The 14,395-nt window shown below is 41.9% G+C and overlaps 1 protein-coding gene across 2 annotated transcripts in view; it reads right to left on the bottom strand.

Annotated features, from left to right (window-relative positions):
- The window catches only part of Ubn1 (ubinuclein 1), a 34,776-nt gene extending 20,770 nt beyond the window's left edge, over nt 1-14,006 (bottom strand). For both annotated transcript variants that reach the window (XM_029544385.1, XM_029544384.1), the window contains exons 1-7: nt 13,283-14,006; nt 8,713-9,000; nt 3,144-3,230; nt 2,496-2,591; nt 2,043-2,177; nt 1,366-1,469; nt 231-669 (exon numbers count right to left, since the gene is read on the bottom strand). In XM_029544385.1, coding sequence (XP_029400245.1) covers nt 231-669; nt 1,366-1,469; nt 2,043-2,177; nt 2,496-2,591; nt 3,144-3,230; nt 8,713-8,961 — 1,110 coding nt within the window. In that variant the 5' untranslated portion in view covers nt 8,962-9,000; nt 13,283-14,006. The remainder of the gene's footprint in view (nt 1-230; nt 670-1,365; nt 1,470-2,042; nt 2,178-2,495; nt 2,592-3,143; nt 3,231-8,712; nt 9,001-13,282) is intronic.
- Nucleotides 14,007-14,395: the final 389 nt, after the last annotated feature.

The following is a 14,395-nucleotide window of genomic DNA, read 5'->3' as shown; positions in this document are numbered from 1 at the left end:
AGAAAAATGTCCCCAAAATAAAATTTCCAGAAGTGGAGGAATCAAAAAAGGTGAAAAACTGAATCATGGTGGGCATTACACTGTTTCCTCCTTGGGATGAAGTGAGAACCTGGGAAAGGCTTACACTTTACCAAAGGATTTCTCGAGCATCAAGCCTCATGAGGTGCAGAGCTAATGCCAATCTACTGAAATGGCTTCCAGGAAAGCCCAGCCACATGATGTCACCATACCTGAGCCAGCTCCTTAACACGCTTCTCCAGGGGTGTCGGCAGGCCTTCGGGGAAGGAAGAGGGCTGCCTGAATTCCTGATCCAATCCCACCCCAAGGGAATCACTTCCATCATCCATATCTCGGAAAGGGCTTCCTTCTGGAGACTCACTGAGCAACTGCTCCAAGTCCAAATCCGTCAGAGAGTCCATGGCAGTGGCAGCTTGGAGCAAGTCATTGTCAGAAGTAGAGCCAAAGAGTGAGAGCAATGGGTCAGAAGTGCCCTCCAGTTCCCTCAGGCCCTGAGCTTCTATTGATGACACAGCTACAGGTTTATGCTCCTCCTCCCTTTTCTTCTGAGCCTCTTTCTCCTTCTGAAATTTCTTGAGCATCTCTCTTACACTTAATGACCCAGAGTACTTCTTCTTCTTCTTCTCCTTACTGGCATTGAGGGCTGTGAAGCTGTGAGCAAGAGGGAAACTGGTTACTCAGGTTGTAGGATTCTCCATGAGAAACTCAGCAGCCTTCATCCCTGCTCCTAGGGAAGGGTCTCCATGATAGTCTTTGTTCTATCAGACCACTCTGTTATCATGCCTCCATCCTTTTGGCAAAGGTTCTTGCTGGACCAAAACTTAAGCATGAATACAGATTAGCAATACAGTGTAATGTAATGCTAAATATCCCATGGTTTTTTTAAGAACCACTACCAGGCTGAAATAAATGTCTGCAAAAAATGGGAGGGGCAGGAAAGCTATTTCAAGGAAGAACACATGAGAAGCAGAGAACAGCAGCAACTTGAAGGCAGCTAGGCTGACTGGGTAAGGAGGAAACACGACCATAGAAAACAAAAGAACAGAAACAGAAGAGGCAAAGGAGTGCCAAGAGAACAAGGAACATCAGCAATCATATGGTGACAGAAATAGCTGCTGACATTGACAGAGGAACGCAGGCCCACAGGCTATCCAACACACAGAGATGAGAATGGCTGACTTGCCCAGAACAGCCCTGTCAGAAGAGACTGGAGAGGAGGGTCAGGCCCTATAGCCTCCTTTGAAGCTGGAGAGGAGAGGGAAGGAAAATCAGCGCCCAGGTATCCCTGGGCCCTCATGTGCCCTCATAGACCAGAACTTTTCCTCGTGAAAAGCTGCTCCCTCTTACCCGGCTTTGGAAAACTTGGACTTTTTTGATTTCTTCTCCTTGTCATAAGTGTCATCTTTCTTCTTCTTTTTTATCTTTTCACCACCTTCCTTCAACTTACGCTTCTGAGAATGAAAAACAAGGCAGTTACATAATCCCCCAGAGCAAGTACACTAGACTTGCTCTGTGTGGGGTCTATCTTCAGACCCATCTCATTTCCTTCATGAACAAAAAGCTGTCTCTCAAAGCAGTCCCTGGGTCAAGAACCCATAGCATTCCAACAACAGTGTTTCCTGCAAACATTCAAGTGAAGACCATGGTGGCTGTTTTAGAATTGGTTGTAGGTGAATCCGCTCATTTTAAGTACGCAGGCCCTGAATACACTCAAACTAAGGCTGACCAGTATGCAGTGGGTGACAGCCCCAGAACTAAAGTCCTCTCCAAGTCCACAGTGGAAAAGTCAGGAGGAGTGGTTTCATAGCTCTCCCTAAGACTTATCTGGAAACATGACCCTGCTGGACCATCTTGAGACATGGATGAAATGACGAAGGCCTGACCAGCATCCCCATGTTCACATCGTATACCTGTCCACCAGTCTCCTGAGCCGTCCTAAGAGACTACATATTCTAGAGTAACCTACTAATTTCACAGACACATCAAAAAATATTTCTAAAGTCCAAAAGAAAGAATATCCTAACCTTCGGAGATTTTTTCTTCTTTTCTTTAATGAAGTCATCTTCAGATTCTGAAGCTTGTCTAAACTGCAAGGTTCCTGAGTTGATGTAAAATCCTCCATACTTTGTAGTCAAAGAAGCAGGAACAAGTTCATCATACTAAAGGGGGAAAACATATTATCAGTTCCCACTTCTGGTTCTATGGTCCAAGGTACAAAGCATATTTTAAGAGATGCAACTGGGATTTCCTGTCACTCTTCAGACACTATGCTAAGACATCCTCTCTTCAATCACTAATGTGCAAGCTACTAGATGTTTTAGAAAGAGGTTTTCAAATAAAAAAAAAAAAAAAAAAACAATTCTGGGTTTAGGAGGTCTCTTCCTCTTAAGTTCAGTGCTGCTTTTGCAAAGAGGACACACTGAGATGCCACAACCTCACTGTCAGTATCATACAACATCTTACCACTAAGTACTCACCGCCTCAGAGTTATCGATGAAAGAATCTGACTCATCATAGCCATACCCCATATCAATCAAGTCCTGTATTCGGTCTTTCCTACGTTTCTTTCCACCCTGAAATTTAAAAGCAAGGTATCACATGCTTTTTGTAAGTACAATTAAATGTTGCCTTGAGCTACTGATTAAGTTGTAAGCAATGAGAACACATACTACCCACCAACCTGTCTCTCTTTTCTCTTTTCTTTTCTCCTTCTCTCTCTCTCTCTCTCTCTCTCTCTCTCTCTCTCACACACACACACATACACACACACACACACACACACACACACACACACACATATTCCAAACCCTCCCCTAAAGACTATTGAAATAGGGCAGATTTAATCTGCATAAATGGCCTAAGAAAGAAGAACAAAACAGATTCTTCTGCTCTGTAACAAAATAGGTCCTCTAAGGCCTTATTTACCCCTTTAACTCACACATTGCCCTACCACATAAGAGTTCTGTACCTTAATGCACTGGTTTAATACCTGCACTCTGTTTCCTCTGACTGCTACATCTATTTCCAGATCACTTTTGACTGCCCACTAAATGAACAGGAGATGCCTGGAGACTATTCTATTCTCACTGATGAGGCTGTTGTCTTGCCCAACACAGAAATCTTACATATTTTTCTTCAAATTTCCGTGCAAGGACCTCCACCTTATGCCTTTCTTTTTCTTCATCATTGAAAGGATCCAAGACATCTTTTTTCTGGAAAGAGATCATTTCACAAAAAATAAAACACACACATACAAAAAGCCATAGTCTTGGTTACATAACCTTCAATGACTACCCAACAATTATAAACTATGCAATAAAAACTATTATTCAGAAATAGCAGGATAGAATAACATTTTTTACTGTGTAAAAAAACAGATTTTCACCAAGTGTATCAATTTATTGTAATCCTAGCTACTAGAAGGGCTGAGGCTCAATGATCTCAATTTCAAAGTCAGCCCTGACTACAGAGTGAGGTCAAAGCTAGCCTAGACAATGCATCAAGAACTTGTCTTAAAAAGAAAAAAGGAGGGGAGGGGGGCGCTAGAGAGATGGCTCAGTGGTTAAGAGCACTAACTGTTCTTCCAGAGGTCCTGAGTTCAATTCCCAGCAATCACATGGTGGCTCACAACCATCTGTAATGGGATGTGATGCCTTCTTCTGGTGTGTCTGAAGACAGCTACAGTGTACTCATATAAATAAAAGTAAATAAATCTTAAAAAAAAAAAAAAAGACAGAAGGAAAAAAGGGGATAAGGGCCTAGTTCAGTATTATAGTCCTTGCACGATCAACCCCAAAACCATACATCAAAGAGAGAAAGCAGAGGGAGAAGACAATTCAAGAAAACCTGATCAAATATCTATAATGGCCTAAAATTAGAGTTTCAAATAGAGCAAAAGGTCTTTACTAAAGATAATGTCCACAGAACTGTGTTCAATACAATTCTTTCTGTAATGCTTATTGTAGACACTTAAAAACATTTTAAGAGGAGCTGGAGAGATGGCTTAGTGGTTCAGAGCACTGACTGCATCAGATCCCATTACAGATGGTTGTGAGCCACCATGTAGTTGCTGGGAATTGAACTCAGGACCTCTGGAAGAGCAGTCAGTCTCTTAACCACTGAGCCATTTCTTCAGCCCCCGACTCCTACATTTTTTAATCAAGTTAATTTTCATGTTCTTGGGCAAGGAATTTTAATATTAATAGTGATTATAATCTATATGCTAAGACTTCAGAGTGCACATAAAATACTAAAAATAGAGTTTGCTTCAAAATAAACATCTCTAAGCCAAGTATGAAGGTACATTCCTGTTATTTCAGCACTTGGAAAACAGAAGCAAAAGAATCATCTTCTAGGGCTGGAGAGATGGCCCAGCAGTTAACAGCACTGAACGTTTGTTCTTCCAGAAAATAGGGGTTCAATTCCTGACAACCACACGGCAGTTCACAACTGTCTGTAACTCCAAGATCTGACACGATTACCCAAATATATAAGGAATCAAAACATCAATGCACCAAAAAAAAAAAAAAAGCCGAAAGCCAGTACTGCTTGATTTCCAACCTCAAACAAAAAAGAAAAAAATTTCTTTATTCTACTTTCTAATAAAACCCACCCACTCAAAAAGATTTACATGATTTCTAGTGTGTATAAATACTGGAATACTATGGTGCATACAAAGTACAAACATTTATGATAATAAATAAGTGGTTTTATATGTTTTGCCTACATGTTTATATGTGCAGTATGTACATGCATAGTGCCCAAAGAGGTCAGAAGAGTACATCAGATTCCCTGAACTAGAATTACAAATGTATGGAGCCACAGTATGGGTGCCAGAAATGGAACCTGAGTCCTATAAAAGAGCTCTGCTCTTAACTACTAAGCTATCTCTCCATGGGCTGTTTTTTTAAAAAAACATGTGCTGTTTATTTGTATCTTCTATTTCTACAATGATCACATACAACTTAAATGGCTAACCTTTAGAAATTCCATTTCTGGATCGGCAGTGGTTACACTTTTAGTCCTAGCACTTGGGAGGCAGAGGCAAGTAGATCTCTGTGAGTTCAAAGCCAGTCTGGTCCACTACTGTTACACAATAAACCCCGACTCAAACAAACAAACAAACAAACACACAAACAAGACATTTTTGAGCACTACCCAATTTAACATGAACCCCTCAAAGCCAAGCCAACACATCTTTTCAATTACTACCAAGAACCAAAGACTCAGTTCTGTCCAAACACATCATGCTGGTCATTACTGAGCTCAGCCAAGACCCTCTGGTGCTTAAACCTCAACATATTGTAACTTCTGCTACCCGTGCTCCTGGAATTTTTTTAAAAATACCTGCAAGACTGTTAATTCCTATGAGGCAGGGACAGTCTTTCTGACTTCTATATGGTCCTCTCTGTGCAGCAGCACTTCATATTGTAAAGAATGTTCAATGGATTAATACCCAAATGTATCAGATTATACTGTGAGTAGGTGCCTAGGACCTCACACATGACTGTACTCTTAACACAATAAAACTGAAAAGGAATGATTCCCTTGAAACTTGATCCAAACTTTTCTGTGTACATTCCATATATTTTTCTGTAATATTGAAAGTAATATGGAACTTCTCTTTCCCAGCTGCCAAAAATAAAACAAGTCAGAGCAGTGGAGTTCTAATTTCAATTGTTTTATCCATTTAGTATGAGCCCATAAATACATTAATCAACTCCTACTATCTCTCTCTCTTGAGAATGAGGACACTATCTATACTAGGAATTGTGACCAAATTTTATTGTTTTCATCCTGTTTACTTGCACTTATACAACATGATGACCCTTGGTATAGAAGCACTGATTTCATTGTGCCTTTAAGATTATCAATCAAGACAACAAACAATTTGGGCTGGAGAGACAGACAGCTCAGCAGTTACAAGCATTGGAGAAGACCAGGAGTTCCCTTCCTAGCACCCATATAGCAGCTCAAATCATCTGTAACTTCAGAGGATCCAACTCCCTCTTCTGGCTTCTACAGGTAACACATGTGGCACAGACACATAAAGACAAACCACTAATACACATAAAAGCAAATAATGGAGCAGGAGAGATGGCTCAGGTACTTGAGAATGTTGCCTACTCTTGCAGGAAACCTGAGTTCAATTCCTAGCACCCACATGATGGCTCACCATCATCTATAACTCCAGTTCCAGGGGATCTGACACCTAGTTTCTACAGGTACCAGGTACATATACAGAGAATAGACATACATGTAGAAAAAAAACACTCATAAAATAAAATTTAAAAGATAAACAAAACACATTTTAGTCGGGTGGTGACATACACCTTAATCTCAGCACTGGGAGGCAGAAGGATTAAGAATTTAAGAGCAGCCAGGCGTGGCGGCGCACGCCTTTAATCCCAGCACTCTGGAGAAAAAGGCAGGTGGATTTCTGAGTTCGTGGCCAGCCTGGTCTACAAAGTGAGTTCCAGGACAGTCAGGGCTACACAGAGAAACCCTGTCTCAAAAAACCAAAAAAAAAAAAAAAAAAAAAAGAATTTAAGAGCATATTGCTATATGGTAATTAAGAGGCCAGTCTATGGTACATGAGACCCTGCCTCAAATATAACAAAACATAACCCTACACATTTTTATTCAAAAAAAGGTGTCCTTCTAACTAAATATGCTTCCTCCATACACTCCCCAAATCAATCAGGCTGGGTGAGTTACTTGACACGAGGACACTATGCTAGAGACTTACCAATATTACCTCATTCCACCCCTCTGTGAGCCAGGTGCTGGTTCATCCTTGTTCTACTAAAATCGACTAGAGATCAAAATGCCACAAGTGTGGGCCTACTTACCTTCTCTTTCAAGCCTTCCAATATACTAATATACAGTGAATGCTTCAAATGTTCTTCATCTAGTTCCTACTCATAATATATGATGCTATGTACATACGAATACAAAGAAATACAAAACTGGTCTTGATTGACAGCAGTTCCCTGTGAGGAAGGTGGATAGTATTTGAGGCAAGTAGAAATGTTTCTAGTATCCCAGTAAATGTGATGTTTTATGAGCCATGTGCAGGTTGCATGGCTGTGCTAAGTATATGAAAAATGCACAAATTTTATCATTATGTACTTTTTAAAATTGTATGTATGATACAACTGAAAAATTTGTTTAGATTTTTTAAGTTGGATATAATGGTGTAAATATGTAAACCCAGTATTTAGGAGTCTGCCACAGGACTCCTAAGTTCAAGGTCATCCTGGGCTACATAGTAAGACTGTGTGCTACTTGGGTTTTTTTTTTTTTTTTTTGGTTGGTTGGTTGGTTTTGTTTTGTTTTCCAGTTTGACACAAGCTAGAGTCAGTCATCTTAGACGAGGAATCTCAACAGAAAAAATGCAACCTTCAGACTGGCCCATAGGCAAGTCTGTGGGAATATTTTTTTGGTATGATTGATGTGGGAATGGCACACTCTTGATAGAGAGAGACCCCTGAGCAAGTGGTCCTGGGTTGTACAAGAAGGAAACTAAGCAAGTGAAAAGAACCAAGTCAATAAGCAACACTCTTTCATAGCTCCTGCTTTTGTTCCTGCCTTAACTTCCCCCTTCATGATAGACTGTAGTAGGCTGTATAACCCTTTCCTCCTTCCCAACTTGCTTTAGATGTCTACGTTTATCACAGCAATAGAAAACAAACCGAGAAAGACATTATCTCAAAAATATATAAACACACACACACACACACACACACACACACACACACACACACACACACAACTTCTTTAAAAAGTTAATGACTGGCCAATGCTGTAACAATTGAAAATGGGTAATAGATATTACCCATACTTGGTAATTTATATGCAAAGATTTGAAAATATGCATGTTTGAAAGATCCATACTAGAAAAGTAAAACAAATATGCCAAGGGGGAAAAGAAAAAAACAAAAACCATCAAGGTTGGTGTGAGGTAAGCATGGGTAGCATGAGATTCTTGGTGCTTGCTATCATCCTGATACCGAGTGTCATTCCCAGCTCCTACATGACAGAAGGAAAGCTCTAACTCCCACAAGCTACACGCTTGAGCACGCTCGTTTTTTCTCTCTCTCTCTCCCCATAATAAATAAAAGTTTAAAAATTTAAAAAGGAAAGAAAAGAAAAAGAAAACACTAAAATTCAAAGTTAAAAATTATTTGAAGAAACCAAACTGATTTCGAACAGCTTGAAGCTCACAAAGCCAATTTTGGCATAGGAAGAAAGCAAACAAGCAGGCAGAAGCAGATTTCTATACATCCAAAACAAGAAACTACGCCAGACAGCAATGATGAGCAGTATGGGTATCTTCCTGTCTGCCCTTCTACTAGAGTGGACACAGGAAAGCATGCAACACTGCAACCATCAAAACAATGATCTCATGTGAGTCATATAAAAATATTAGCACAAAAAAAGGTACTGCTTTTTAAATTTATATAGTTAGCCATAATTCAAACTAGCTTGAATATGCCATATATTTTTCTCTAGCATAAGCCACAAGGGTTCCTAAAAGAATTTTCTTCATTCTCACCCAGTGCTTGCTCTGGGTGAGTGAAATAAACTTGGGGCAGCTCAGGCCTCTCTAGCCTCACTCACTTCCCTGATATAAAGGTCCACGTGAACATATTGGTAGCTTCATGTCAGGTCTGCAAAGAAACAAGAATGTACCTTGTCTCCAGGATGAATGCCTTTCACCTTCCCTCGGATATTCTTTACCAACTCTGGGTAGAAGAACTCTGGACACCGTTTGTGATCTGGTTCAAAGAGAGTGAGTGTAATCCGAACAGCTGCTGCAGCTGGCTCACAGTCTTGATGCTGTTCTGTTCCTCCAACTTCCTCTTTCTTGGACTTCTTCAAAAATGCAGGATTCAAAGGACCTGGGACAGAGGTGAACTGGACCCTGTGGGGCTCCGACATGGCTACCAACAAGTCTTAGCAGGTGTCACTGCATGGTTTCTGTTAACATTGAAAAGAAGGGCCAGGTCAAACCAAAATAAGAAAGATAGACATTTTCAAAATAACAGGCATTTCCTTGACAGTTATTCTGTTTTTAAAAAATTTCATTGTCAAAAAGAATCCACTGATAAATTATAATTGCTTTAAACCATTTAAGCAAGTAGTTTTAAATACAAATTTTTCCTATTTTAGAAATCATCCCACACCACATAATTCAAGCAAAAGACTATGTACTAATGCAGTCAAAACTTGGGGTTTGTTGTATGTGACTAATTTCTTACGTGCCTAGAAAGCTCTTTATAAACAGATCACATGGAAGAAATCCCCCAGTCAGTCTATTAAAGAGTTTTCACTTTTAAATCTAATCCATGGTGAACTTACTGGGTTCTATGCTGTGAGAACAGGCTATAACTTGGGTTTTCCCGGTACCAATTACAAAGCAGGCCTCATATGTATGGTCCATGTATAAAAGCTGTGTTAAATTAATCAAGTACTTGAGAGATTGTTTATTCAGTAATGAACTGTCTTGAAAACTCTTACTTTTAGTATCCTGAATTAAAAATTTGTCTTTATTACCTTTTTAAAAATAGTAATTGGATTTTAGCTTATTTCAGATCGATTTTAGAATCATTTTTGTAAGTCCCCTCCAAAATGTGACTATACTTTGCAAAAATGAATCACTAATATGAATTCAGAATGATTTATTTCCACATATATGTAGATATACTAGCATATATTTAATATCCATTCATTTTGTTATTATCATAAAAAAGTGATACAAGACCATACTAAGGGAGTTAAAAATATACAAATGAGTTAAAAAAAAAAGTCATTCCAGAGAAGTGGTGATGGCGCACACTTTTAATTCCAGCACTCGGAGGGTAGAGGCAGGCATCCTGTAGCCAGGACTACATAGAGAAACCCTGCCTTGAAGGAAAAAAAAGTCATTCTAATTGGACAGCAAAGACAAAACTAGTAAAATAGACGCCCGGTGCAGAATTTATCAACACACACTTAGATGCTCTACGCAGTACCTAAACGAAGCTTCCAGGGCCCGGGAGCAGCGCTGGGATACTGGCTATGAAACACACCTCAACTGAGAATTCAAGGGATGCAGGCTCCCATTAAGAGAGGAACACAGTCTTACTGTAAGAAATGGATCAGTAAGTCACTCAATTGGATGAAGGAATTGGCAACCAGATCCAAGTGTTGTTTTGTCTATACAAATTTTTTAAAGGTAAAAAATTAATTTCAGTTCATGTTTTTAGAAAACACAACTCCAAACCACATAACCAGTAACAATGTTCTTGTCAGCTACAAAAGTCTGTGCAAGCCTTAGCCAACAAGGAGCTAGGACTAGAGGACAAAGTAAGTCCACCTATTAACTCTTTTTTTTTAAATAATAATTTTTTAAAAAGATCTATTTATTTATTTTATGTATATTAGTACACTGCAGCTCTAAAGGTAGTTGTGAGCCACCAAGCGGTTGCTAGGATTTGAACTCAGGACCTTCAGAAGAGCAGTCAGTGCTCTTACCCACTGAGCCATCTCTCTAGCCCCACCTATTAACTCTTAGAAGTCAGGTTTTGGTGAAGTTTTATGATCATATTCATGGACTAGCATATTTGAAACATTTAAGACAATATATGTTAAAGTCCATGTTAAACTTACACATTTAATTCCAGTGCTTAAGAAAATATAAGTTGTAAAGTCCACAAAAGAACGTAAGTTGTATTTATACAACTAATTTATGAGTTGTTTATGATCTTGGAAAGAGCTTCCTACAAGGTTTCCAGTTTACCTCTTTAGAACTATGAAGTAGTTGGGAGATGGTACAGCATGCAGCACTCAGAAGGCAGAGGCAGGTGGAGCTCCGTGAGCTTGAGGCCAGCCTGGTCTCCACAGAGTTCCAGAACAGCCAGGGATATACAGAAAAACAACCCTGTCTTGGAAGGAAGAAACAAACAAGCAAACAAAAGAAATATGAAACAAATCAAGAACGAAGTATCTGAGAATTAAGAAAAAAACTAAATACAGTTTAAAACATGTTAGAGAATTTAATTAACTTGATCTAAAAGAGTTGATTGTTTAAGAAAACTTAATCTGAGCCAGGTGTGGTGGCACAGGCCTTTAATCCCAGCACTCGGGAGGCAGAGGCAGGCAGATTTCTGAGTTTGAGGCCAGTCTGGTCTACAAAGTGAGTTCTAGGACAGCCAGGGCTACACAGAGAAACCCTGTCTCGAAAAAAACAAAAAACAAAAAACCCTTAATCTGTTTAACCTGGTGCTGTCTCTAAGTTTTGTTCAAGTTTAAGCAATTTTTATTTTCACAAGCATTCATGTGTGTGTGACTGTGTATGTGTGTGTGTGAAAACTTATAGGAATTGATTCTTTCATCATGTGGGTTCCAGAGATTGAACATGGGTCTTCAGGCTTGGAGGCAGATACCCTTACTTGTTGAGCCATCTTACAGACCCTCATATAATTTTTTGTCATATAAATTCCTAAATTTGTAAGTAAAACACTAATGAAAATTTACAAGTTTTAAAAATAGCAAAGAATGGGGGCTGGAGAGATGGCTCAGTGGTTAAGAGCACTGACTCTTCTTCCTGAGGTCCTGAGTTCAATCCCCAGGAATCACATGGTAGCTCAAAAACATCTGTAATGCGATCCGATGCCCTCTTCTGGTTTGTCTGAAGATGGCTACCTTTTACTCATATACGTAAAATAAAATAAATAAGATCTTTAAAAAAAAAAAAAAAAGTTAAAAAAAAAAAAAGCTAAGATTGGTCTGGGGTGTGGCTCAGCAAATGCTTTCCTTACACATTGGAGGCCCTGGGTTCAATTCCCACAGAGGTTAAATTAAAACGGAAATGGTAATATACAGCTATAATAGAAGCGCTGTGGAGGCAGAGGCAGGAGGACCCTAAGTTTAAAGTAACTCTTGGACAAGGAGTTGGAGGGTTAGATTGCATGAGAGCCTATCTCCAAATAAAACCCACAAAGGAGGGTTTAAATGCTCCAAATGAGTTGAATATTAGTATGTCACATAGGAAAAAATTCTTCTATTTAAAAAGCAAATTATGGGATTATGGGTTTGTGGTGGTGGACAGATCTTTAATCCCAGCACTCAGATCAAAGCCAGCCTGATCCACAAGAAGCTCCAAGACAGCCAGGACTACACATCTGTCTTGAAAAACAAAACAAAACAAAAAACATATTATGCAAAAGCCTATTTCCAGGTATTCCTAGGACTGTTTAATGTTTTTGTTATTAAAAATACATTCTTTTTAACTATTTTACTTTTGAACTGACTACCAATAAAACAGAAAAACTTGTATGCTAATTTTTTCATTAATTTCTTTCCCTATTTAATGGATTTTTCCTTTTTATTTTGCAAGACAAAGTTCTACAGAAATGACAGGTTATTTTACATTTATTTTTGTTTCCTGTCTTCCATTCTCTCTCTCTCTCTCTCTCTCTCTCTCTCTCTCTCTCTCTCTCTCTCTCTCTCTATTGATTTTCGAGACAGGGTTTCTCTGTGTAGCCCTGGCTGTCCTGGAACTCACTCTGTAGACCATGCTGGCCTCGAACTCAGAAATTCACCTGCCTCTCCCTCCTGAATGCATGTGCCACCACTACAGGGCTCCTGTCTTATTTCATTAACTGGAATTTCCAGGACATTAGACAATGTATCCTTTGTCTCTTCCTGACTTTAATGGGATTGCTTCTAAATCTAGTTGTAAAGATTTACATTTAAAGACAAGTCGTTACAATATTCTTAAATTCCTCGAAAACTCTAATTTCTAAATTAAAAACATTTGTTAAATTTTATGAAATCTTAAATACGCTTTAAATGGTCAGTTCGTGTTTAAACTAACACACAAGGTAAATGACAGTCCCTGCAACTAACCTGTAGTACTTCTTCCAAAGAAAAAACAAGCTGGGGTCAACCACCCAGCTTCTCCACCACACCATCTCCCAGAGCTATTGACAACCAAAGCCTCTACAAGGACACTGCTTTGGGGAAAGGGGCGTGAACCCGTCACCTTCCAAGCAGGAGCAGGCGACTTCAGAAAGTACAGCTGTAAGTCAAGTCCTCCCTTGACACAGACTCCTGCCGCCTTTTCTGGGGAGTGAGACTTTCTTGCTCAAAGTCAAGCTTCAGCTCGGTCTACAGAAGTTAGGGCAGTCGCCCTGCCCCTCGGCAGGTACCAGTTCCCACTACGCTGTCACCTGTCTCCCAGCTGTCAAAACTTCTTGCGAAGTGTCACACTACTTACGAAGGCTAACGCCGGAGGCTGGACCAGACCGCGGCGCTCACCGTTGTCCCCAGAGCCGACGCGGGCCGCAGACGTCCCCCCGTGGTGGTCCTCATGCCGGCCCGGGACCCCCGGGCTGCGGCGCGGCTCAGCGGCCCGCTCCCGAGCGCTGCAGGCGGGCGCGCGGAGGGCCCGCGCGGCGGCCCATGGCCGGGTCCCCAGCCCGCGGGAAGGAAGCCGCTCGACTAACTGCCGCTTTCTCTCGTCAGCCAGCGGGGGGAGCCGAGATGTGCCAAGTCCACGTCCAAGAAAACAAGTCGGGCGACGCCGAGGACGCTCGGCGGGGACGCCGCTCCGGAAGCCGACTGTCGAGCTGGGCGCTCCTCAGCAGTCTGGAGCTCCCGCCCCGAGCGCGGGCTCGCGGGCGACCGGAGCCTCTGACGCCCCGGGCTGGGACCGAGACCGGCTTCCAGGCCGCGCCAGGGTCAGTCAGGGCAGCACCCGGACTCCAGCACCCATCCGCCCGGGACCTCAGGCTCGGGAACGGCCCGGGGCCCGCGCCTGCCTAACGGCCGTAACGGAAGCGACGGGAAAGACTGGAAATGAGTCTAGAGTCCCGGAAGCGAGCGGGCAGCACAGTCGGCTCCCTTTCGCGCTAGTCCGGCCGCGCCGCCTCCGCCGCCGCTGCTTTGGACCGCGGATGCTTCGTTGTCACGAGCCGGAGGGGGGGGGGGAGCGGGAGCTTGGAGTCTCTGGGCTTCGACGCGCCGAGAGCGCGGCGCTCAAGTCACGTGCCTCCGAGCAGTCCAATGGACGGCCTCGGCGCGGTGACGTCAGCGCATCCGCTCGGCGGATGACAGCAAGCACTGTCACGTGGTCAAGCCCACTCCAATGGGCGGTGCCGCGGCGACCTGAAGTTCCCGGCTGCCCGTGCGGCGGCGGTGGTTGGGTGGTAAGATGGCGGCTGTGAGTCTGCGGCTCGGCGACTTGGTGTGGTGAGTCCTGGCGACCAGCGATGAACGAAAGATCCAGCGAAGCTGCTTTTCCTGCTCGCAGGGTTGCCGGCTGGCTCAGGAGTAGTTTTATTATGCGCTCCGGACGCCGGAGAGTGGGGAAGAGGAGGTGCCGCCGCGG

The sequence above is a fragment of the Mus pahari genome, chromosome 12 (assembly GCF_900095145.1).
Source record: "Mus pahari chromosome 12, PAHARI_EIJ_v1.1, whole genome shotgun sequence".
NCBI classification, from domain to species: domain Eukaryota; kingdom Metazoa; phylum Chordata; class Mammalia; order Rodentia; family Muridae; genus Mus; species Mus pahari.
This window is presented reverse-complemented; position numbering and strand designations above follow the sequence as displayed.